The sequence below is a fragment of the Accipiter gentilis genome, chromosome 16, assembly GCF_929443795.1.
Source record: "Accipiter gentilis chromosome 16, bAccGen1.1, whole genome shotgun sequence".
In the NCBI taxonomy this organism is placed as follows: Eukaryota; Metazoa; Chordata; class Aves; order Accipitriformes; family Accipitridae; genus Astur; species Astur gentilis.
In genome coordinates, this window is record NC_064895.1 from 6,573,795 (window position 1) to 6,601,572 (window position 27,778).

The following is a 27,778-nucleotide window of genomic DNA, read 5'->3' on the forward strand; positions in this document are numbered from 1 at the left end:
AAGAAAATTACTAAAAGCAAAACTGTAACCTTTCAAATTTAGAAAGCTTTATTATTTTGAAGACTTAGCAGTGGGGTTTGAAAAAGAGTAAATTGTGACATGTCGGTTGAATATATTAGTGTTACACTGTAGCAGAAAACTTATACAGAGACAGATTTTAAAAACGGAACATTCAATCTCTGCAGTCAAATTAAAAAAAAAAAAAAAAAAAAAAAAGTATAAATGAGAATAAAAAGAATACAGTGTGCCTGGGTGCACATTCTTAATGTGTCCTGACTGCTTGTCAGGATCAGGATGACGTATGTTGGAAGGAGACCTGAGTGAACAAGTTTTGACAAACAGTGCACTTGTCCCACAGTTTGCATGTAATTAATTTAAGTAATTTAGCTGGCAAAAAAATGAGTCTTTTGGGGGAGATAACTTTGGGGATAATTAGTTTGTTTCCAACACACATAGAGATATTTTGTCCAGGTTTCAAGGAATCTCCAAGTTCCCTTTGCCTTCAATTTATTGCCTTTCACATCAGCTTCCATAAGCTCCTGTTGAATCCTGCAGAGCAGAGCACCACAATGCACAGTGGCACAGAAATGGAATCATAGCTCTTTCTAGTACATCTGCTGGCTTCCCTCTGGATTGGAGCCAGCTGTGGAAAAAGCAGAAATCATTCACTTTCCCTTCTGTCTTTCTGCTGTGCCTGGTAAATCTGAAATTTTATCATTCTACTTCTAGCGTTTTTTTCTTACAGAACCATAAAGGAAAGGAAGGTTTCTCTGGCTAGATGAAAAGTGTTAACATGATTTATTTTTTTTTCTTTTAAATCTAAATAGTATGTATTCTTTCGTTTTGTTTCAGAATCCAGAAAGAACCACTAGGCAAATCTACTCTGATTTGCCTATAGAGACCGTAGAATCTTTCCTTTAGAAAAAGGAACAAAACATTTGTTTTAAAAATAATCTTATTTTAAGGCCTCTGGTTTCAAGTGATTTCAATCAGTTTGTTTCAAATCCTGTTGCAGTGATCAGTTCCACGTACCATTTAGAAATAGCATTTTGTTTAAAGATGGAATTTGGCTTAATTTCTGCATACAATAGCTTAATTTTGTTACACTTCAGTTCACAATTCTAGTAAGATTTGCTCTCCTGTACCAGATTTTTCTATGTAAGCTAACATTCATGTCTTAAGACTTTTTTTCCTGGCTGTTTGATTAGTTTCGAATCTCTGATTTCTATTCTTCCAAGTATTTTCACATTTTCTGAAGTGTGTAGGCAGAATTTGACACAGTCTTCTAACAGTAATCTTAACAATATTGTGTACAAAAGCAAAACTCACCTTCCTATCTCTTCATAACATTTTACTTTTTGTTGTTGTTGTTGCCAGATACCTCATTTAGTATATCATATGTGATCAATTTGCAGCAGTTCCTGTTGAAATGTTTCTCTGTAATGACTTTTCCTCCTGCCGGCTCTCACATGAGACAGTCCCCATTTGTAAATACAGCCTAATTCCTTACTTTTCACGTGTATTTTCAGGAAGCCAAATTCAAGATAATACATTTTGAGATAGTGACCATCTAACCAGGTGATTTCCATCAACTGTAACAAGAAAACATATTCTATTTTATTTCCAAACACTTCAGTGTGGGACTTTTCACCATTTATAATTTGATAGAAGCAGAAGATGCATTCTTTTGGAATGCTTTGAAAATTGGCTGCAGTGCCGACTCCCATTCTTTTTCTGAATGAATCCAAGCCTAGCATTATTTAAAAGATTAGATATAACAGAAATTTATACTCATTATTTGATGGGAATGGAGTTTTTGGTGCATTTCCAATGCAGTTACTAAATAAATGTGTCCATTTTGCATTTGATAAATACACCAAACACAAAATGATAATTATCTGTTTGGATTAATCAAGCTGTAGTTTACAGCTCAAATTAACTTCCCTGAGAGATTACTCTGCAGTTTATTTATTCACTTTTCAGATTGAAATATAATGCCAGATACTTTAAAATTACTAAAACAAAGAAAAAAGTTAAAAGAGTGTTAAAATGTGGTCTCACTGAAGGAAGTAAGAAATATATATGCTGGAGTGAATGAAACTGAATAATATCATAAGACCGTTAGAAAGAGCCAGGAGAAGTGATGGTGTAATAAATCTAGTGGTAAATCAATTCTGGTTATTCCCTACCTGGTTGCTGAGTTCTTGCTGCCCACAAGGGATACATCAACTGCACTTAATTGTTGGTCTTTGAAGTACTTTTCTTCCCATTAATGCTATTGAAATTAAGATTAGTGCAGCTTCAAAGCTTGAATTTTAGAACCATTGCAATTATTATAAAGACTAACTTAAAAGTTTACTATTTCAGTTCTGTGCAACTACCTTTCCATCTTTTTTAACTTTGTGAATTCTGTGGATGATGTTAAATATACAAATATGACAGAAGAAAAAGCTAATGATCCATGAGAACAGAAATGTGGATAAAGAAACTTTATTTCTGTTTTCAGAATCTCGTTACTGATGTAATAAAACTATTCTATAAAAAAAGAATTCTATAAACTCAGAATCTGAGTCATTTGTATAAATTGCAGAAATCAGAATATAAGCAGATATTAAAAGGAAATCTAAAGGATTCAAGTTCTAATGAAATCTGCTATACAGGAAATTGCTTCAGGGTAAGAACAATACTGAAGGGAAGCTAGAAATTATAGTAATTTTATTTTTTGATCTATAACTACAAGATGATTTCAAGGAAATGGATTTAGCACAATGGGGAAAGAGATTTTTTTACTGGAAAGGATCCTGAAAAAAATCTGTACTCTTTCTCAACTGCTTTGAGAAACTAAGAAAATACTTTGACTGAGGCCTAAAATTATAGTAATTGTATTTAAGGAAACTGCTTCAGACAAATGGAGACAATAACATTTTTTAAAAATATTTTAGCCTGAGATTGGCAGGGTAAGTACATATGAATGAGAGTCAATGAAACTGTAATTTCAGCAATGGCTGAATCTGAGTCTACCAGAGGAGAAAAAAACAAGAGGAACAGAGAAGAAAACTTGTCTACTTCATGTAAAACAAGTTTATATAAAGCCACTTCCTTAAAACTAGCATGAAAATATGTTAGGATGAAAAAGAGAAAGTGTCTGTTTTCACTTATAGTACCTCTACACTGGTGTCAGAGGGAATGACTGTGAGCATTCATATCTCAGTGCTGAGGAAATGACAACATAAGCTTGATGGGACTAAATTTTTTTTACCTGAAAATGATCTCAGGTTTCAATAGATTATTCCATTGTAAATATCTTTTATATACCAATGACATAAGAAGTAAGAGAGTCTTTCAATATGAGAAGATAGTGGATTATTTTAGTCTTAAGAATGAAGCCGAAGTTGTACAAATTTTCCTTTTTGTTATTTCTTACTTCTCTCAAACAGAGCTTGCAAAAATTGCAAAGTTTTTCTTTGCCCCCCTCCCCAATATACTTGTCTTTTTAACCATTGTGGGAAGTGAAGGAACAAAAAAAGACTTTTAAGATTGCTTTAATTCCCTAAGAGTAGTGGATATCAATAGAGATCTGCATGTAAAAATATAAGTTTATACATGTTGTAGCCACAACTGTCTCATGTGACAGGTTTGGTTTTTTTTGGTTGAGAAAATGTCAGTTCTTCTTTCATAATTCAGTTTTATAATTTGGGTTGGTTTTTTTTTTCCCTGTCCAATTTGAAATTTTCTCCCTGAGACACTTCTAGTTTTTGTGGGGAAGAAAAAATGTAGCCATAGGCATTCCCACAGCTGGAACTACCTTTCCTGTTCACTGCTCAGTTAGAAGATTTGGCCATTCTGGTATAAAGAAGCCAATGCTTTGTGCTGTCATGTCAGTAGTATTTAATGTTACATTGACATTCAAATTAAAATGAAATCTTATTGATGCCACACAGTGACAGGCAGCAAAAGCAAAACACAGCTGTCTGGTAAAAGTAACAGACTGCAACTTTAAATAAGGAGCAATGCAGTACAGCCTCTGAATAACGAACAGGCAGTCTCCCTGTGGTGTCCAACCAATCCCCCGTCCCTGTCACAAGAGGAATTTTAGCAGTGGCTGTTTTCACTCATCATGTGGAGAACTACACTTACTCTCACTTGTGTCACAAGCGCTCCCCTGCTACTGTTTAATCCTCATTCCTTCAGCATAGTCTCACTTTTCTTAGCTACTGGAAACAAAAAACAGTCCCTCCACACTTTATCATACATGTTATATACAAATGGTTTGTGATGCTCTGAGTACTGTGTAATGTTGACTACTTTGTGGTCTGTATGGAGTTGTACAGATCACGGAGTACTCAGCACTATACCTGAGTATACTGTGATCACTGTTAATTCCTGTGAAGATAACTTGCACAGTAATTTCACCTGTGTCTTATTTGGTGCACGTAGATGTCAATGCAAATATTACATTCACAATTTCTATTTGCCAGTAGCTGTGTCATTGGTTATCTTTTAAAGACATTGCTGGTTTATGTATGTGTCCAAAATTTACAGAAAGAAGGTAAAACACTTAAAAGAATCTTCATATCTCAAAACAAAGGCTGCAACAAAGGTGGCAGTGGCTGTGCTTCTTGTTCAAATACTTGTCCATCCTTGTTTTTCAGTAAAAGTTCCCACACAGTTCAGAAGAAAAGGCTTTTTCCTTCACAGTAGATGTGTGTCTATATTCATGACACCTTCCACCCATCCTCAGAAAGTATCCTGGGGTTGTCATGTGTAAGGGACTTTACCACTATGTAGAACTGCTCTTTGGATTCTTCTCAGACTGGAGGGCTTTTACCAAGTTTCTTGCATTGGCGGTTGCCTGTCATAGATAGCATGAAGTTGCTCTCAGTCCTTATCCAGACATCTACTTTTTTAGGAGCAGCTTATCTTGCTCACTATTCCAATTTCATGGTTCCTCAGTCCTGTGCAGGATATAATAGAAGCAAAAGCTGCACTTATCTGCAGAATAAGCCTTGGAGTCCATTGTAATGAGTCAGTGGAATGGTCCATCCAGAGATACTGACAGATATTATCTGTAGGAACGTGCCTGGCTGCACTGGGACACTCAGCGGTATGTTCTCCCTCATGACAAACTCCTGTGTGTTTCAGAAACATGGAGAATTAATTACAGACTTCATAAAGTCTGAAAACCATTCAGAGATTTGTGGTACACTCTGTAGCTAGATTTTAACTTTCTGAAGGCCTTTCACTAACCCTGTCCTGATTCACTGCTATAGATTAAAAATGAAGTTCCGTGGTAGTTCCTCAATGCTTGTCTTTTATTTGTATCCTCCTGTTTTGTCTTTGTGTGGTGGGGTTTTGGTAGAATTGGAGGGGCTACAGGGCCGGCTCCTGTGAGAAGCTGCCAGAAGCTTCCCCGGCTCCAAGTCGGACCCGCCGCTGGCCCAGGCCGAGCCCGTCAGTGACGGCGGTAGCGCCTCTGGGAGAACAGAGTTCAGAAGGGGAACAAATCTGCAGGGAGTGAGGGGATTGGAATGGGAGAGGAACCCCTGTGCAGATCCCGAGGGGAGTGAGGAAGGAGGGGAGGAGGAGCGGGGGAGAGAGGAGCCCACGCCGGAGCAGGGGGATGGATGCCCCCCAAGACGGCCGGAACTCCAGGGGAAAGCCCACGCTGGAGCAGGCTGTGCCTGGAGGACTGCAGCCCAGGGAAGGGACCCATGCTGGGGAAGTTCATGGAGGACTGCAGCTCGTGGGACGGACCCCATGGTGGAGCAGGGTCCAAGCGCGGAGTCCTCCTCCCCCTGAGGAGGAAGGAGCGGCAGAGACAAGGGGTGAGGAACTGACCCCAACCCCCATTCCCCGTCCCCCTGCGCTGCCGGGGGGAGGAGGGAGAGAGAACCAGGAGTGGGGTTCAGCTGGGAAGGAGGGAGGGGTGGGGGAAGGTATCCTAAGGTTTGATTTTACTTCCCATTATCCTTTTTTTTTTATTTGATTGGTAGCGAATTATACTGATTTTCTTTCTTCCCCAAGTTGAGCCTGGTTTTTGCCTGTGACCATAAGTGGTGAGTGATCCCTCCCTGCCCTTATCTCAACCCATGAGTGTTTTTTTATATTTTCTCCTCCTCAGCCCACCAGGCCCGAGGAGCAGGGGGAGGGAGGGAGCGAGCGAGCAGCTTTGTTGTGCTTTGTTGCTGGCTGGGTTTAAAACATGACACTTGCATTTCCCTATGACATGAAATTAGGCATTTTCCTGCACTTCTGTGCTAAGATGAAAATGAGGGATGGAAAAATTCTCACTAAGGATTTGTCTTTTTGAGAGTGGATTTTATGTAGAATCAGATCTTAATGTTAACTTCACCAATTTTGAATCCTTGACCATTTTCTTCACTGAAAGCAGAATTCCACATGGCTATCATTTCTGCCAGAAGAGAGGGCAAGATTCAGGCCCTTGAGCTGTACTCAACTCCATAGAACTTGCATCAAATTCTATCCAGTGTTTCTAAAAGGAAACAGATTTACAATTGTGCATTGATAGAATGATTTTTTTTTTAAATGTAGGTTTAATATTTTTATTTGCCTTTATCGTCCTCTATATTTAGCATGCATAGTTAGCAGTTTTACAATATTCTTTTCATTGGTCTCAAGATACACTTTTCAGTTTAAGAAAAGAATTCAGAAATATATTTCTCAGACATGATGCACTGATTTGGCATTCATAGTATTCTATTATTGCTAAAGACTTAATTCTAATTTTCAGTTTAAGTTCTGTGTTATAAACATTCTCTACCCCTACATCTTTCAAGGGACAGTGAGAGTTAGTGCATGGAAGGTGAATCTGAATTAGCATAATCTAAATTCATATAAATGGTTTAAATCTGGCAATTAATTTAGGAGAATCCTGAAATGAAATTTAATTTAGTTCATTTCCTATTCTACAGTAATTGAAAATGTTAAAAAAAAGTCAGTGAAAATGTTCTGAAATTGCAAACTCAGTCAATTATGCTAGCATACAAACAGACTTAAATTCAGAAATACAGTGGCTTTGCCTCAAGCTGTATAGTGTCAGTTGAGCAGAACAATCCAGTAATGAAAAGAAGCTCTTGTAGTTTCTTTTCAGTAACTAATTGGTGTGTAAGTTCTCTTCCAAAGAGGACCTTCACACATTGCAGTAAAAATGTAAAAGACAAAATTAAATTAAAATAAACAAAAGGCAAAAATCATTAAATTAGTATCTCTCAACCTATACATATATATATTTACAGGTCATTTTAAGAGCAGTACAATTATGTGACTAACCCCAAATTAATGTAAGCTGTATTGCATGCATAGAAAAAACATCTAAAAGAAAGACATACTTGCAAAATTGAGAAGCAAATTTTAATAAATGCCAAAGGAAAGGTTTGCAAACAGAAGACAGAGAATTTAGATGAAATTAAGCATTGTTTCATATCATCATAATCAGTATAGTGTAAGGTGTATTTTTAGAGCCATATCTCAAAGGTTTGATATTTTTTTTGGCAAAAAACCAAAATAAGGTACTATGTTACGAACTTTTTAAAAAAAGCTATAGATTAATCCAGAAAGCTTGTAAGTGAAAAAAACCCAAACAATACCCCCCCCATCCCAAAAACTTAGTATGAACTTAAAATATATTGAGCTTATAACACTGTATAATTAAGGTTGGTTTTCACTTTTCATTAAAAAACTCTTTTAATCTTCTATGAAACTGCTGAATTTAACTTTGGTAAACAGAGTAGGTCACAAATATTTTTTCTTTTGGTTTTTTTTTTTTTTCTCTAAGACAGAAACAATGAAAACCATTTTATTTGATGTATATAAGCATTGTATTAAGCTTTTAGTTGAAAAGTTTCATTATCACATGCTTTGGAGATGAAAATGGTGACGTGGTGTTGTTTGTGCCACAGTTTGGCATTTTGCCCATCTCAGGAAAATTTTCCCAACTTTGTGAATATATAAATCTTTAGCTAGATAGATTTTATGTGAGCAAGTCCTACCTTATGAATGAGCACTCCAAATTATTTTTTTCTTAAATGAGCACTCTCAGCAGTCGTGGATTAGGATGGAGGTGAGCAGTTTGTCGATCTGTACTGGGTTTGGCTGGTATGGAGTTAATTTTCTTCAGCGAATGCTGAGCAGTGCTTGCAGGGTGTCAGGGCCTTCTCTGTTACTTACTCTGCCATCCCAGCAGGTAGGGTCAGGGTGGGCAGGAGGGTGGGAAGTCTCACAGCTGGAACAGCTGACCTGAGCTGAACAATGAGATATTCCGTACCATGCGATGTCATGCTTAGGAATGGGGAAAATTTTCTGAAGTAGCCATTGCTTGGGGACTGACTGGCCATCAGTCTGCTGGTGATAAGCAACTGCTTTTGCATCACTTGTTTGTTGGTGCTTTTTATTTCCTTTTTCTTTTCCTTCACTTGATAAACTGTCTTTGTCTTGACCCATTAATTTTCTTGCTTTCATCTTTCTGATTCTCTCCCCCATCCTGCTGTGGGGGAGTGAGAGACCAACTGGGTGGGGGCTTACCTGCCAGCTGGGGTCAACCCACCAACCATCCTGTGTTCTCAGTGCCTACTGTCTTGTGGGTAGCCTGAGAAAGTGAGGGTAGTGCTGTTTGGTTGCAGTACCGAGGAAATAAGCGCCAGACTTAAAGACGAGGGAAGAAGAGAGAAGGAAGGGAGCAGATGGGAACCTCTCATGTTTCCATGTCTGCAGCTTGGAATAAGGGAAGCTGTAGTACCAAACCAGGAAGACTTGAAGTGCAGCAGGCAAGAACAGCATCACGGGGTATCAGGAAAGATGATGTTTGAGACAAAAAGACTAGAATACACATTTGAGAGGAGGAGAGCAAGACAAGCTCTCCAAGGAACTTTGGAACCATATGGAGTGGAGGACTGAGACTTCATTGGTAAGAAGGTTGCAAGAATGAAACTGGGAAGAGGAAGAATCGCAAAAAATAGAAAAGTAGTGGCATGCTGTGATAGGAGTATAGGCTGAATAGTTCATGATTATTAAACTGTGTTCTCAAAAAACACTTGGGGTGAAAGTCAGGCTTCTGTTTGAACTAAAACATGTGTATTGCAAATATACATACATAAGATGAATAATGTTTTATCTTAAAACGCTCTCTGAATGTTTCAAAACATTTTATTTACTTTCCAAAATTTACATAATTTATCATCCTTAAATCACTGAATTATCCCTCTGTGCATGAGGTGAGAAAGAAAAAAACTGTTAACTATTTCTCATTTTCAATTAAGGAAAAAAAGAGATTTGAGCATGTGAAAAATGTAATTTGTTAAAGGTTATTTTGATTTGGTCCTAATAATTGTCAGTTATAACCTGTTGAAGGAGTCCTGGCTTTTCTGTGTATGGGTCAGAGATTCTCATCCAATTTAAATCCACGAGGTTTTCCTGTTGTATTTCACATCTATTATCAAGAAAAGAGCTGCTTTTTAAAATCTCCTGTTACAAAGTTTAAAATGGAGTTTTGTCTTGAAGGTGAGAAAGAGATGGGCTAGCTGAGATCACCATAGATGTCCATATGCATGTGTTGTTTTACATTTATATTGAAATTCTATCTCTAGAATGTGAAAGTAAGATTTTTCAGTGATGTCAATTTAGGTAGGCTTCTTAAGTGTATTTGTTTCTCATCTGCTGATGTATGCATCCTAGCTATAGTATGTGACTGAAATTTGCAAGCAGATTTCAGCTAAATTCATAATCTCAGAAGTGCTGGCCTAAAGATTATGTTACTTTAATATTAAAGAAGTGATCATATTTGAAGCATTATTTCTGAGACCTTAGTGGGAACACAGTTTCCATGAATTTGTCAAGGCAGTGGCTTGAAGGACAGAACTTCTTTACCTTCTTTGCCACCTCAACCTGAACTTTTTCTCTCATATTTTTTTTTTCAAAATCTTTCTATGAAGCCATTATAGACTTTGCCATTATATGTATATGCAGTTGGATTTACTGTGTTTTAGCTGGGATTTGTTCAAAAGTTTGTGCGTTTCCTCTGCTTTTCACAAAAGGACTCCTGTTGGTTTGCAGTGAATCATTTCCTCTTTTCCAAGTTTTACATGAGTAGACAGCAGTGTTACTGACAGTTTCTTCCCACTGCTGTAATTACCAGAATTTTCCCACAAGCGAAAACTCCTGTCTGAAAGCTTAGGACACTTGAACAGAACAGCCAACATCTTACTGTTCTTTACACTTGGCCTTCTTGCCTACTTTGGCATCATGTTGAATGAGAAACGATTATTTCCAGTTTAGGTTTATTGGCTTAACCCTCTCTGTTTTGGGAAAGAGAAGCTGCAGCTCATGAATATGAGACAAGGGCAACAACCATCATTATTATCCAACTAATTGTCCTGCTGATAATCAGTGCCTTAAGTCAGGTCAATGATCTTCACTTAGAAACCTAGGATTATGGACTAATCTTTCTTGCAAGCTTATTGCTGCAATTCAAATGTAAGATCTTTCAGGTGCTTCATTGTCCATTTGCTAACTTAAATTTATGAAAGTATGAACTGTAACAGTCTAATTATAAAATCTGAGCAACACAAATATAAAGATACTATTCTGTTAAATACTTCTCATACTGTTATACAAAAGCAAAACCTTATATAGGGTTGTGGGTTTTTTTAATGTTAGACATTTCAAGTCATTTGTGTGTGCCCCTGAGATCAAAGTTTCATCTTCAATTTCTTCTGATATTTTTCCCTTTTGGAAACTGTTGAAATTACCTCTTCTAAAATAACTCATGTAAAATACATTACACAACTATTTTTTAAATTATGAAATTAAATAGAGTTTATGAAAATGTGACTTTTCAGGAAAAAAAAAAAAAATATCCAGAATTCATTTGTAAGGATTTTAACAGTTCAGATGCAGGAATGTGACTGTTTTCTCCCCTGTCTTCATTATATGAGGAAATTGTTTACATTTCAACAGGTTTAGTTTGTTGCCCTAGAATCTAGTCATTTTTTATAAGTGAAGATTAGCATTAAATGGGGAACAGATTTTTCAGTCATCAAAACTATGTTTTCAATTATTTAAAACTGTAAGAAAGTTATTTAAGAACTAAATTAAGATTATTCCTTCAAAAGTTTATGCATAGTATTAAAGTCACTCTGCCAAAACTATGTGTATGTGATATATGAGCAGAATTAGGGATGCATGTAGAGCAGACTATTTGGAAGAAAGATAGTTAAAGAAGATGAATGCTATAAACCTGTTTATTTCTATTCCTTCCACTCCCATAAACTTTCTAGGTCAGGAAAGTTGGTTAAGACAGAATGATGAAAAGTAGACAAGATTTATGTGTTCCTCATTATCTAAGTTGTTCATCACAGTGTATTTAGAACTTGACTTTCAGAAGTGTTGGGCATCAATACCACTAGCCAGAATAATGGGTACTGTGTGCGTGTTGTTCCCCTGTCAGTGTGTGAAAAAAATAAGCACAGCTGCAGATGATGGGGGTCTTTAACTTTCAGACCTGTCTGTGCCATACTTTTTTTTAGAAGCTTGTACAAATCTTTTTCCATGTTTCAATCCGTCCTTTATGTTCACAGTGACTTGATTACTCTGACTGAGTAGTCTAGAAAAGACTGTGAGGAAATGAATACATTTGTAATTCCTGAAGCATTTGGTAGGTGTTAAGCCAAAGTACCTTGCACTAAATAACACAAGAAAAAAATGTGTTCATGTCATTTCTTCTTTCCTTCTCCTCCAAAAAAAGGTCAGACCAGTGCTCTTCTCACAAGTAACCTACAGAATATTTTAAAGTACTTACTGTATCAGTCATTTCCCCACTGTTTATAAAAGGGGCTTAGCCATGGAGTGTTCTTGAAGATACCTCTCCACAGACACTTGAAATTAGAGTTCTTAAACTCACAAGGAATCCCTGCTTCTCTTATATTGAGTATAAATTATAATTAAATATTCATTTGGTTGCTGATTGCAAAGCTTACTTGTATGCTTTCTATATATGCATAGTAATCATCTTGATGCAGGCACACGCATTTGCATATCTATCTCTTGCAAATATTGTTATTTATTAAAAGTATTTTCTTTCAATAAAAACATCACATACAAAATCTGTCTTCTACTACCTGTTTACATGTATTTAACTTCTTAAAATTCTATTTTTTTTCTTTTATATGTGTGGATGTTATTGGTGAAAAAGGGAGAACAGGAATTTTGAATAGGACATATAGACATAAAGGAGCTGTTTTGAAATTGGTGTGGGGAGGCCTTAAAACTTTTTCTAATATACTTATTATAGGAGAAAATTACAGAAAATAGTTCTCTTTTTCATGTTATGCTCAAAAGACCCATTACTGACAACATGTATTAACATCACTTTTATGTTTTACATGTTTACATAAATTTTCTTACATATTGCTTTTGTCAAGAAAAAGTGCTGAAACTCCTGTTAGAAAGTATTATCCATTGAATAACTATCTCATCAGTATAGTCAAACATGAATTGCCAATAGATTGCAAAGCTTTTGAGAAAGCGAATGCGTACCTCTCAATTTCCAAAGGATACAAAGCAGCAGGTATCACTACTTGCTGTGAACTCATTCTGCTGTACAAGCATGTAGAAATGTATCATTTTATTTGAAAAACATGGCTCCTTTGGACTTTTTCACATGTTCTGTGTTAGAATGTAAAATATTCAATCACCAAGAAAAAAATATTTCAGCCCTTCTTACAAAACCTTTACGGATCCAAAACAGAGAAGTCTGGAGCTAATTTTGTCTGAGTGCATACAGTCTATGCTCATTTGTCATCCTAGCCTCTTTGAAAGTTCATGCAAGTTTCTGAAACCTCACTATAGCCACAATATCCAAACGCTTTTCTTTCTATAGACTTTTCTATCATTCCAATTAGGTAGAGATTTTGTAATTGGCACGTTTTCCAGTACATAATATAGACTTTTTTCCTCTTACAACTGTGAGTTTCAATAGCACATAAATGGTTCCAAGACAAAATGAAAATGCCAGGAACTCTCATTTTGAATTGCATTGATTTAATTAAATAGATTATGTTATGGATGTTTAAGATGTAACAACTGCAGAATGAGTATTTGTTGACATTTACATGCATTTAGGAATCCATTATAGACTCTGAACATTAACTCAAGTACCATTTCATACTTTTAATTAGTCTTTGGTAGTTCAAAAATGATTCTGTGTAAAACATATAGACTATGTTTATGAGCTTAAATTACTTGAGATTTAGATAACACTAACAGAGTTCTTGTTTCCAATGTTTTCACATTACCTTACTTTTTTAATATTAAAACATCTGCTAATATTTCCATGTGTGTACTGAAATAGGATTTATATATGCTTTTGCCCTTCTTTTTTTGGAGTCATCCCAAAATATTTTGCCACATCACATTCAGAAGCTGAAGATAGTTTATACATAATTCATGAGCTCTGTCTTCCATGGCAAGTAGAAATGAAAACACATTACCTTTTTGCTGAGCAGGTCCCACCTAGTCTATACTTAGAGTATAGTAAGTGATATAATTATTGGAGATTATTAAATGCTATTTGGAGACCCATGGGGTGCACTTTTAATCCTTTAGTGCTTGATATATGAGCTGCAAAAACTTCTTTTCATTCAGGACAATTAACCCCTCATGGCTTGTCTTGTGAAGTTTTTCTAGGGATTAGTGGTATTACTGTTTTAATAGTATTTCCCCATCTGTAACAAACAATAATATTAATAGGAAATTATATGAGTATAAACTTAATCATCTAAGCTGAGATCATTGATAGTGTTGATGTACACCTATATGCTATATATTATGTTTTCAGGACCTGCTCTTTTTTAGATTAGACATTTAAAGTTTTGCAAATACCCAGCTGGCATTTATTTTAAAATGTCTTTACAGTTTTTTCTGGTGGGCTTTCTATTTAGAGTTCATACTACAAACCTCCAGAGTCCACAGAAGTTACAACACAGGGTCATGCTTTTTTGAATTTAGAAGAAGAAATTTCCTGCAAATTCTTTTTTTTTTTTTTTTTCTTTCTTTTTTTTTCTTCTTTCAGCTTGATGGTTACAGTATTCGTTTACTTGGTGGTTACAGTATTCCTTTACTTGGTGGTTACAGTGTTCTGGGATCATATCTGAGGCCAAGGTTCCATGATCATTAAGAATGAATCTGTACAGCATCAGAACACCCAGCAGTGCAAATCTAATCTGAATCTGGCAGGAACACATGATTGAATTCCTGTAAAATTAACTATAGCATACAGAAGGAAACTTACGAGCATTCTGTGCTTTTATGCCAGTTTTATATATGGTTTGGCATAAAGTCAGAATGGCATTGACAAACAATAATTCAACATAAAGCTTGTAAATAAAGTTAACCTGTCAAAAACCGTTGGAACAAATTTGCACCATGGGACCACAGTATTAAGAACTGTGATGTTACATTTTACTTTACTTTACTGTTCAGTTCAATTACTTCCTCTGTTTTACAACTATTCTCTTCCATCTCCATGGGTAAAGTTTTAATTGCCATAGTATACTTTGTGCCAAGGCATGAACAAGATTTACTAAGCCAAAAAGAAAAAAAAAAAAGGAAGGAATAAAGCTCTGCAGCCTAATTTCTTGGGTGGTCAAAGGAGAGCTGTATATTCTGGACCCTAGTAACAGTGTGCTTATATATTCTACTAAGACAGACATAATCTAACATGCCTCAGCATTCCATTGTGTAGGAAGTAAAATTTGGATGAGCATCATAGCTCGTGATTCAGAGTGTCTTTGTTGTTTTTGTCCACTTTCTAGACGAGGAACTCTAACTTTTTTTTTTTTCTCATACTCTTCATAGAAGTCTTAGTGTTACTTAGTGAACTCAAGGTTAGAGTTTCCAAGTAGGGACCAAATACTTAAAGGTTGGTAATGCAGATCTTTTAGGTGCTTACTTTTTTGTGTGTCTGGCTTTAGGAGAATGATTATTTCAAAATACCTTAGGACTTTTCTAGAAATAGGTGTAGGAAATTACTTAGATTAGATTACGTATTTTTCATATAGTCACTGTAGGTTTACATGCACTGTAAATGCACATATATTTATATATGGTAAGTAAACTATATTCTTCCTTTCAAAATAGGTGAAGAGAACATTTACAGGTATCTCAGAACTTCATCAGCTTCTGTTGAAAGTACACTGTACTATATAGAATCCCTGAGAATTTCCCTTGGGGACACAAAATGAACACTTGCTTCTTCTACCTTTGTATTCAAGACAGGTTTTGGAGGGTACAAATGAGCTGAATGGAAAGGTGTGCTCCAGGGATGCACTTAGCATAATCCACCTACTAATGGACACAAAAGCTAGTCCAAAGTAAAAACACTTTAGTGCAGATAATCATATCCTCAGCTTCATTGTTTCACTGCCCACATTTGCTTCTACTGTACTTCAGGACTTACTGATGTAGATAGAACCACAGCACCCATCATAATTAAACTGAGTTGAAAGAAGTTGTAATTAATAGTCTACATACATTACAGACACATCAATAATTTTTACCCTGACAACTGGTATTTCTACACTCCTGATTATTTAGATCAGATATGACAGAACAAATCATGTTGGGTAAATAGTGTCAGGAGGTGACAGCCAATCATCAAGATGTATTCTGGCTGTTTTGGTTTTAATTTAACTGGCTTTTATCCATTCATTGTTCTGATAATCCTATGATGAAAAGCAGGAATAAGATAACTGGTAGCAATTTACCAGTACAATAATCTTTCTCAGCAGTAAGAATATTGGCAGAATTTCTCAGACTGCTGGCTCATTTCAGTGTCAGGTAAACCTGAGTACTGTGGCTGTATGATGCTCATAACCATATTTCCCCACTGTGAAAGTTCACAGCATCTACTTTAACACTAAAGTTCTGTTGCAACATTTTAACAATGAGATTTCACAACAATATGGTCCTTTATGACATATTACACCAAATGTACAAGAGCATCAGGGAAAAAGGGAATGGAAAGTTCTATTTTGTGTGTATGATAGGAAGGGGAAGAAATTGGATAAGAAGAGCTGGAAAGGCAGCTTGCATGTGAAATACCCCAATTTTTTATAGGCCTACTGACAGAGATAGTCTTGCTCATGGAAAAGTGTAGTGAATGTGCAGCCACAAATTTTGTACTGTCATATATTTTTTTCTAGAGTATTCAAACTATCATTTTAAAAGTTTGGCATAAAAGCCAACAATTGGTTTGTTGGATGTCCTTGCAGGGAATATTCTATTTTTCAGATACAGAAAACAATAATACTTTTTATTTTGTCATACTGAATGTTTGACTTAATGTTTTTTCTAGGTATAATATTGTGCAAACAACCTAAAAATTGAGACTACCAGTGAACTTTTCCTGAATTAGCAATAATTAGAAGAAATTAAAATCAGTATTCATTTTCCAAGGTGGTCTTTTGATAGAAATATCTGAATAATCTAAACAAAACAGCAAATACTGAAGGGTTTAGTGTCTCAAGGATATTTAATTTTAGGTTTTATATTTTTGCTTCCAGTTGGATATTTTTATTTGCATGTTATTTTTTTCTGTATCATGTGTTAAATAGGAAATTGAATTCTGATACCCAACACAGTGAGTGGTTATGTTCTCTACAATCAGCTTGTCTAACACTTTAGCCCAAATAAAAATTTGATTAGATTTGAGTTTAAAACAGATTGATAAAAAATCTTAACTCCTCTATTGACATAAGTGGTCCCACAGAGTGTCAAAAGTAAAATTTTAAAAAAGCAATGTATTTCTGTAAGGGACTTCATGTCCTCTGACACATGCACCGACTGAGAAATTCCTATACGTACTGCTGTGTATTCAGATGCACTGTCTTTACCAAAGCTGTTATTTCTGACATATAATTTGCAGAGGTATTTTGTCATTTACAGATACAGAAATACAGTTCAGAGAGTATTTGTAGAGTATGAGGCTCTTGAAGAAGAAGGCAATTCACCTTGGAATAGTGCTATTGACAAGTGAAAAAGTCTTTCCACATTTGAAGAATGATGGTGCAAGAACTGTAAAAGTATGCTAGATTTAGAGACACTTAATCTACATTTATGATATTTACGTTAAAAGAGTAAATGGACAAAATCTTTAAGTTTCATGTGATTGAGCTAGACCAGTCTGAGGTGGAGGACAGGAAGAGACAGTAACTAACTAATTTATTCTTCTGTTATTGCAACATTAATTGAATTTTATGTTATATACAGAAGTTCTAGGCAAACTTTTTTTATTTATTGATTGATTTATTCATAATATTTAATTTCTTTATAAACATACACCTACACAAACTTTTGTAATGAAAATCAATGTATTTTAACATGTGGATGCTATGATATACACACACTACATATTTAGCAATATAACAGAAGTAATTTCAAAACCATGTTATTCAAATTAATGGCAAAGGCTAGTAAACCATTTTACACAATGGATAGTTTAGGCTTAAAATAAACAAAACCCAACAATTTATTTTTTTTTTCCCTAAATGCCAAATCTCAATATACCTTTTGAATTAATTTCTGTCTTCAGAAAAATTGGTTTTAGAATAAAGTCTTTCTATGAGAGCCCCAGTAAGTTTTTATGTTAATAAGTAATATCAAGATCATTTCACTTAATCATTAATTTCATATCTTCATATCAGATGATATTTAATTATAGTATTCTAATGTAGTAGTACAGTGAATTTCAGCCCGTGATCTGTGGGGCCTCATGGACTTCTGCCACAGAGTCTGTAAATGTAATCAAAAAAAAGCAAGCTTATTCTCAATAGAGATAGACTTTTATAGAACTGTAGCTCACTTTGGAGAACTTGTAGCTGTCTACAAAGGGAAGGAGGTGGAAAACCTCTATGTTAGTGGGTACTTAAAGGTATAAGTGACTTAAAATAATGATGTGAAATATTAATAACCTAAAGGAAAAACAGATCTATTGTGCTACTCAGTCCCATTTCAAAGCAAGAATAGGTGCAGACAGGTTATGGTAGACTTCTATCAAACATTTAAAGCTTGTGGCAGAATCTCTTTAACTCTTCACATCAGTGAGGTTTCAGGAGTCCTCAGGGAACATTATTGCAGATGAGGAGAAATGGAATAGTGTATCCAGCATGCATACTGTGCAAACAGATTGGAAAAAGATAAACACACTAAACTTGTTTTTGTACTATTCAGGAAGCCCTTATTCTGATGAATGAGGAGATCTGGTGCCTTTTATAGACACATTATCCTACAGAAGCAGCACCACAAAAAGGAGAGAAGAGAAGAAATAAGATTCTCTGGCATTGCATCATATATATTTACTCACTTGTGCAAAACTGAATGCTACGTAGAACACATGAAATGATAGCAAGTCAGAACGATAATTTTATCCCAGCCTTCACATCTTCTACAGTTAAGATGGCTAAATAGCAGACTAGAAGGGCTTGTTTGTCTAAAAGTTTATTTCATTTCATCCCAATTTGTCTATTGGTCTTACAAAAGATACTACCTCTCCCTGACAACCTTTTCTTCTTTATGTGGTAGAAGGTAGTGGAGAATCAGTCTCTCATGTAGCTTTCTAACTATATATCAGTCTTACAGAAAGTTTATTTCACCACATACAAATAGATTCTTTAATCACAGAAACTTTGTCTGTCAATCACATGCCACTACCAATAATAACCAAATGCTGCACCTACTAAAGGATGGGAAAGTATTTAAAAGCAGGTGGCAGAGAAATAGTGTTATACCGGCTCATGCTGTCAAAGCAGCATTAAAATATCATCACATTATCTATCACACAACTTATATTTTCAGGGTTTAAAATAAATGTCTTTGTATGTTTAATAAGGAGATTAAAATAATGAAATATAGCTATTTCTTGTGAACCTCAGCTCATCTGAATGACCTAATCATCTTGGCTCTTTCTATAGTTAATGAAGAGAAATAGACCTTTTTAGAATTGCATAGTTCATCCAATCTATTTTAGGTATCTACTTTAGGATGACATTAATCATACCTCATATGTTACTATTAACTCTAAAAGACAGGCAACTGGTTTAGGTATGGCTGTTTATATGATCAATGCTAAGAGCTAGTTAAAATGAATGCTACACTTTTTGTCTGGAAACTGAGAGTATTTGCTTGTTTCTTTTTTGTCAACAAAGGCATTTTGTGTTTTCAGAGAAGTCAGTTGTTGGACAACTTTAGCATCGGTACAGGAAGAAAAGCAAGGTATTAGACTCCTTGCCATTTTCTCAGATGAGGTTGGTCTCAGCGCCAGGAGAAAGGCAATGAGAAAAACATGACTAGTTTGTACATTTGTAAAATAATGAAAGGTTGTCTATGGTTATGTTATTTACCATAATGATGCCTGATTTTGTCCTAATTAGTGAAGGACCTCATAGAATCATAGAATGGTTTGGGTTGGAAGGGACCTTAAAGATCGTCTAGTTCCAACCCCCTGGCCGCAGGCAGGGACACCTTCCACTAGTTCAGGTTGCTCCAAGCCCCATCCAACCTGGCCTTGAACACTGCCAGGGATGGGGCATCCACAGCCTCTCTGGGCAACCTCATGTAAAGAATGAGCTAAACAGCAAACTCAAGGGAAGACCAGCAGCCTGATTCAGAACCACTTCATGAAGCTGTACAGTAAAACAAAGACAGCAAAATGGAAATCATTTGCAGAGTCAGAATTGCTTCCTTGGGCTGGGACATGGTAGAAATAAAGGAAGAATCCACAAAGAATAATCTGGAATTGAGAAAGATCAATCTGGAACTACTCTTTATATTGCTCCAAGAACTGCACCTTGAGGCAAAAGGAGAGATTTAGAATGCATCTTTACATTTTAGCTATGCTATATGGAGAAAATGCAGAGGAAAGGGTAAAATATGGAAAGAGTTGTAGCTGGTCAGAGTAGAACTGCTCATTCAAAGGAGCACAGAGGGAGCTGTTTATCCCATTCAGCATGTTAATAGTCCAAAAAGGGGAATGCTAATTAAAAATAAGTGTAAGTACATTTCTTCATTTCAGCAGAGAAGAAACTGAAGCCATACTATCTTGACACTAGGATGGGTGAAATAACCTTTACATTTTCTTCCTGAGTTACCGCTATGGTCTGTTGGCTTTGTTATAGAGATTAGATGAGGAAGTGAAGCTCCCACTTCATGCCAAATACAGGGGCAAATACTTCCATTCCTTTGAATAAAAAAAAATGAAAGAATAGAAGTGGTATAAACTAATAAATTGCTTACTAATATCTTCTAGGATAGTGTAGATAATATGCTTTGTTCAATAAACTAATGCCATAATCAAATATCAAATGAATAATTAGTTCTTGGTGTTTCAGTTTCTGATCTACCCAAATTATATATAATTTATCTTTGGTCACTGTGGATACATCTAATCTAATTGAATCATGAGAATATAATTTGCATCAAGATCAGATTCATTGGCATTATATTTTGTTTGATATCATTTTGATTTTGTTTAATATCAGTCTTTTTTTTTTCTTCTTTTCCCATTTCTGTTTGCAGGTTTTGACCTAGTGAAGTGTGAAGATCCTGGCATACCAAATTATGGCTACAAGATCCGAGATGAAGGACATTTTATAGACACTGTCATTTTATACAGCTGTAATCCTGGCTATACAATGCATGGCAGTAGTATTATTACCTGCTTAAGTGGAGATCGAAGAGTTTGGGACAAACCTTTGCCTGCTTGCATAGGTAATACAGATTGTGACAATGAAAGAATTCAGTCTGGTGTTTCAAGAAAAAAACCCAAATATTCTGTCTTTCTGTGCTTTGTGATATGATAATAGTGTAAACACATTTTAAATTTCAAGTAAAGATTCTATGTGGACATCCACATATAACTTCTCTGAAGTAGATGGATGGCTATTAATGGCTACAAAACTGCTGGGAAACACTTTTTTCTGTAGGGCAGCCTTTGATGAAAGACTACAGCTTTGGTTCTGATGATGTCCTGGGTCATCAAGTCAGAAATGCTGTCACAGGCAGTATTATCTAAACACTTCAGAAGCTAAGCAAGCCCGATCATAAAGCAAATAAAGATTTTTTTCACCTTACCTGTTTTCATCAGAAATTATTTCAGCATCTCATTCCTATGGAGCTAATTTCTAATTTTCATCCTGCATTGGTGGATTGTTTTATCTGTGTGCTCTTGAGTCACTGTTGCCATGCTAGGATACCCCATCTCTCAGACCCTTGAGGTAGAACTTTTCTTTAAACATCACGTGTTCAAGTGTCTAAAACTGTGTTTCATTACAACCAACATAAATGCTAAATAGAGACGTAGTAGGTGAGATGCATAAAAGAGCTGAACACCAGTATAGCTATTGCCCATTGTACCTTTGCTAGGCAGTTTCTCTCCTCCAGTTTTTCTTCCCAGTCCAGCAATTACCAGTGACTTCTTGAGTTCAAGTTTCACATGGACTTCCCATGAGCCCTTGCGAAAGTCTTTCTTTCTAGGTGTCTTCTGATGCTTAGTGTTTGCCTCTGCTGCCTGCTACAGGCAGGCCCCCAGCTGCTTTCAGCACTCACCTGACCTGCAGGAACCTTGCTTGTTGCCTCTCTCCCATATTGGGTGCTACATTCTCCATTCCAGGAGCTGCTTCATGCTGAACACATTCACAGACCTGCAGTCTACAAAGGAGCAAGCTCTCTTCCTTTCAAAAGTTCAGCTTACCCAGAGGGTAAGTGCCAGAAAAACATCAGTGAACAGCATTTCTGCTGTCTTAGTAGAGGTGTTTTCTCACTTGACTCTAGAATTGTATCTGTAAGTTTTCTTATATATATGACAGGTCAAAACAACTCTTTCCAGTTTTGATTTAAGGACTTTTCCAGCCTCTTTATATATGCAAGCCCTCGAGCTCTTCAGTTAAATTGGCTAGCTTCCTTTTCCTTTAAGTTTGCCCTTTTGTAGAGAAGAGCCATAATTAGTCCTACCTTTGCCTATCTCCCTATTTAATTTAAATGAAGTCATTACTCTAAGGTCATTTTCTGTAATATTTTCTTGTGCCTGTGTTCACTACCAAGTAAGTATTTGAATCAATTCTAAAATACTTGTTGGTTTCAAGTATATTAGGTGAATAAATCCATCCATCTCCCTATTTCCTTTTCTTAGTAGGATGATTTGTCCTCTAATCTAATAGGGACGTTAAAATCTCAACCATATAGTATTTAAACACAACCCCCCCCCCAAAAAAAAAAAAAAAAATAATCATGTATTGCAGTCCAACCTGGAGGAAGATAGGGAAACCAGGATCAAGTGAATCTAAAGAAAATTCCCATCTTTGCTCCTGTAGAACATCTTTCATAATCCTTCTCCAAAATATTTTTGACCAATATGTATGGTTTTTTATGCTGACTTTATTTAGTTTACTGCATCACTACTATGTAATGCTCCCTCCACTCCCATATTTCTACCTGTATTTCCAGTTTTCTTGATAACAGTATACTTTTAAGCTTCTATATTTCACTTACGATTGCTACTCTATTTTTTTTTATAATACTTTGATTTTGTACCTTGCATTACTAGATTTGGTTTCTGTATTTTGTTGCTAAGCTTTTGAAATCACTTCTACTAAAATATCTTATTTCTTGAGGATCTCACTTCATCTCTAAGTGGAACTGTGTCCCAATATCAATAGAATAGTCAATTTTCTTTTAGTATCCTTACACAGATTTTGTTCTTGGTGTCTGTTCAACTACAAAGCTGTCTTTCTATGTACCTTGATCTCTTTACATATCTTTTTATTTGCTGTGCTTGTTCCTATCTTTAAAATCAGATTTGGGGATTGCATCAGTTTTGTATAATCTCCCTCTTCCTGTTTCTCAGTTTAAAACTCTTCTGAAACATTAATTAGCTCCCCAAGAAGTCAAATGTTCACCATTCTCTCTGAAAATCTTCTAAAGGTGAATCTTCCTAAATAGCCTTTAACAAACAGTCTGTTACCTTCATTAAATTGTTATGGGTTTTTAATACTGTTCTGTGCACAGGAAAACTTGTCATGAAGATCCCTGAAAACTGAGTTAATGATCTGCAGATCATTTCATACTCTCCCCCCCCCCCTCCAGTGTTATTTATATAATCTTATCTTTCTTCAGTTTTCTCTTATGCTCTCAGTTTTATTTTTTCTACTCTGATGTGACTAGCTTCCTTTTCTTCCTTTTTCTTAAGTTATCATGAACTTCCAAGTATCACTTTCTTTCTTAGACACATTTTCTTAATATCCTCCTGTTTGTGGAGACCTAGTCTTTTTTGCTTGTTGTGTTTTAGATCAGCATTTGGTATTTGTTGTTCTCTCCAGTGACATTTACATTCATTGTTGTCATTACAATCATTTCAATCTAATGCACAAAAAATTTCAAGTCCATACATAGACATATTCCACATATTCTACACCTAGTCATTTTCAGTGATATACTGCTATATTGGTCTTAGCCTTAATGTTTATTTTTTCTATGTTCTAAGCCTTAATGAAGAAAATCAATGAATTCCTGGAATTCCTTCTCTAGAAGATTATAGAACGTGTTTGAACATGTCATTTCTATTAGTTATAGTCTAGTTATTTACTTTATATAGTACATTCTTTGAGGTGGTCATTTTACAGCGTGCTCATTCCTGCATATTGAAAACCAAACTTTTTGGATTTTTTTGTTAAAATCACTTTTGAAAGTTTATTTTTGATCTGCTCCTAAAATGGATATATTTTTTTTTTAAATTTATGAACTATGTAATGCATCATCCCAAATTTTATCATGTAGTCTGTTTCTAAATGAGTCTTCTCAAAATTCTAAAGCAAATCTGTCAGTTAGTTTAAATAGTTTGGTTTTCAGTGAGTTATCTTGAGTTCTTTGGTAAATACAGTACTAATCTGTAGTTACCACAGTGATTATTGCATTCTGAACTTTCTCGTATAATGAAAATTAACTGAAATCTTGGGCAAAGGTTACCTTTGAAGAAATTATGTACTAAAGCAGCTTTCTGCTATGGTTCCATAAATAATATGTAGTGTTTTGAGTGATCAAACCAGCAGAATAGGTAAGTAAATCAGTCATCTTGTTTTCTCTACTGTGTAACAGTTTGGTTGTCAGCAGTGACTTCATGGCATGCGTAAGATTTGTTAGGAGTGTTGCTGATAGATTACTTGGTCCAACTGCCATGGTTCTTTCATCATCTGTGTCTTACCCTATGCAATGCTTGCTGGGCAGCTGTGCATGAAGAGTTCCCCATGGTAGCATTTTTTAATGCCACTACTTGTAAGGCAATACTGTAAATGAAGTAGGAATTCAGGTGCATCACTTAACTGAAGAATTACTGATCCTTTTTTGGTTTGGTGGCACCTGACTGTTAACACAGTTCCGGTTTCATCAGGGTGCACCTTTATACTGGCCAGACAACAGCATGATGCTCTAAACAAGCAACGTAAGAATCATTTGATTCTGGATGCTTAGCACTCCACAAATTTAAGATAGCATTGATAATAAAAATGCTTTAAAGCAGACACTGCATACTTTCAAATCATAGCTTTCTGATTTACTCTCTCACTTTGTAGCCATATGGCATTTAAATTTTTAAATACTAAAGGAAATTACTAGGCAATACCTAACTGCTTTTTGTTGTACTTGAACCTGAAGTTCTACAGAAGTATCTTGAAAGCATTAAACTAAAGGCATTTTGACATTAGAACAACAGAGAAGGTGATTTTAATGACAAAACCCAATGCTGTAAAGTCTGAATTTGAGCATTCAGTGTTACTTAGAAAAGCCAAACATGTTAGATGGCAAATTTCTGAAGCATTTTTGCTCTCTTGCTGATGCTAAAATTGTGCTTTTGTAATCTCAGTTCATATTAAAGTAATCCTGTCAGTAAAATAACATAATCACAGAAGTATGGTTTCTTGCTTCATAACAAGGTAGAAATGAGGTCATTGTATGTGCATTTTTAAGTCCTGTACGTGTCCTGGTTTGTATGTATGTGTACTACTTCAGAGATATTAGATCATTCTGTTACCTTTTCAGAAGACAGATGTGGAATGGACAGAAAATGAAAGTGCAAAATACTATGGTCTTGTTAAAATAAATGTAATCCTTCCTTACTTTGTAGCTGAGTGTGGTGGTCGAATTCATGCTGCTACATCGGGGCGCATTTTGTCCCCTGGTTACCCAGCACCATATGACAACAATCTTCATTGCACTTGGATTATCGAAGCAGATCCAGGAAAGACAATAAGGTACATGCTTAATTTCAATATTTATTGTTTACTTCAGTATTTTATAATTTATAGTCTATGCCTTACATTCTCACACTCCTCTACACAATTTTTTGTTTATTAACTCCTTCTTACATTAGTAAAGTTGATGCTTGTCATGGTGGCATTTATAAGTGCCGTTTCTCTAGGGAACCTGGGTATCTAAATTGTGTAGGGGACATCTAGGCATCTAATTCAGAACTGTGCATTCCATTAGATAATACGGCCTATAAATCTTCCGTGTGGTAGAGTGGTGCACTGCTATGCCTTTTTCTAGCTGTAAACAAGTTAAAGTGCCAAGCTGTTGTGGTGGGTTGACCTTGACTGGATGGCAGGTGCCCACCAAGCTGCTCTATCACTCCCATCCTCAGCAGGACAGACAGGGGAGAAAATAAGGTTGAAAAAACCTTCATGGGTCAAGATAAAGGCAATTTAATGAAGCAAAAGCAAAGGCCAAGCATGGAAGCAAAGAAAAACAAAAGATGTATTCTCTACTTCCCATCCGCAGGTGATGTCCAGCCACTTCCTGCGAAGTAGGGCTTCAGTACGCGTAGTGCTTGCTCCGGAAGACAAACATCGTAGTAACGCATGCCTCCCGTCCTCCTCCTTTCTCTTAGCTTTTATTGCTGAGCAGATGCCACACGGTCTGGACTGTCCCTTTGGTCAGTTTGGGTCAGCTGTCCTGGCTGTGTCCCCTCCTCTCAGCCCACTGGTGAGGGGGGATGTTGGGGAGACAGCCTCGATGCTGGGCGAGCGCTGCTCGGCAGCAGCCAAAACACCCTCCTAGCTACCAGTACAGAGCACAGCACTACGAGGGCTGCTATGGGGAGAATGAACTCCACCTCAGCCAGACCCAATACAGCTGTCAATAGTGCGTTGAGTCACTGTAATGCCATTCTTTTATATTTTACTGTCACATTCAATGTAATAATGTGTTGTAAATCAAATATAATTATTCAACACTATTTCTTAAATACATTACCTCAAGCAGCTGTAAAGTTCTTGAGTCTGTCAGGAGTGCTTAGACATCAGGCATCTTGGACCCTGATGGGTATCTATTAGGAACTGTCTTTTTGTCATGAATGCTTTGATCTGGTGAGGATTTGACAACAGCAGCAGCAGAGAAGATTAGTGCTATAAAGCTTTATATACAACTCTGAAGGGTTTTCATTTTCTATTTCTGCTCTCTTCCATTATATCATTATTAACATATATAACATTTTGAATTATGTAAGTATCAGACATTTTCCCCATAATCATTTGAATAATAAGACCAGCAACATCTCAGAAGACATTGGAAACAATCAAATTTGAGAAAAATGATGAGATTTTAATAATAAGTGTGTACAGGACTGAGAGAATGCTTTATAGATAAGGACTGGAAGTTTTCTCCACATAGAGTAGGCAGCATAACAGAAAAGGTAAGAAATTAGAAGAGTGCAGAAAATGAGGAAGACACAAGTGGTGACTAATGCACGAAATAAAGGTGCATGCCAAGAACTGAATGATAGAATCTAGAGCTTTTATTTCTATAATGATTTATGGAAAGATGATGGAAGGATTCAAGAACTCAGGCAGAAGGAAATTAGTAGTACAATAAGAACTTTTAAAACAGATTTTCCCTCATCAGTTTGACATACTGACAAGAAAGAATATCCTACTTTGCTGTTGTTGAATAGATAAGTGGAGGAATACCAATATTTAAAGACTCTTTCAGCTCAGTTTTGCTGCAGTAACACACAGGTTCAAAAACTTTGAAATGACAAGTTCTATTCAATATTCAATCTAGTTTGTCCACTCCGAACAGGAAGTTGCTGTGAAAGCAAGAATGTAACAAAACCATTTAACTTCTAATCAAGATAGATAAACTTAATTTCTGCCATTTTAAAATAATTTATTGGTACTAATATGTTTAATGATATGCAACAGACATTAGTTTTCTACTCTCGTGACAGAAGTATGTGATTTCCAGTTAATGTGTTACTTCAGAATATTAGCTATTTATTTATTTAGAGCAAAAAGTTAGCAAATGGTAAGCTGTTTCATTATTCAGTTTATGTGGACAATAGTTTTAACTGATCACTTAAATGAAACTTACTACTTTTTAAAATTAAACGGACAAAACAATATAAGCAATTGGCAAGTTATTCACTGAGGGTTTATTTCCTTTTTTATTTTTAGTAATCCTGTTTCACTAAGCCAAATAATGAATTCACTCCATTATAGGTGATTTCAATGCATAATTTTACATTTAAATGACAATTTTCAAATTAATTATTTCCAATTAATGACAAATGTAATGAAGAAATATCAACACACAACTATTTGAAACAAAAAAGAAGTTTTGATACTTACCTGTTAGATTTCTTCAATGTTAAAAATGCAAACAGACAGCACTTGAAGTCAATGCACATATTTTGACTTATAACATTCTTGAACACCTTTCTAAATCT

The 27,778-nt window shown here is 35.7% G+C and overlaps 1 protein-coding gene across 1 annotated transcript in view; it reads left to right on the plus strand.

The window, feature by feature from the left end:
* CSMD1 (CUB and Sushi multiple domains 1) overlaps positions 1-27,778 on the plus strand; it is a 1,244,565-nt gene that overhangs the window by 971,732 nt on the left and 245,055 nt on the right. The window contains exons 24-25 of the mRNA XM_049818613.1: positions 20,584-20,775; positions 25,181-25,307. Coding sequence (XP_049674570.1) covers positions 20,584-20,775; positions 25,181-25,307 — 319 coding nt within the window. The remainder of the gene's footprint in view (positions 1-20,583; positions 20,776-25,180; positions 25,308-27,778) is intronic.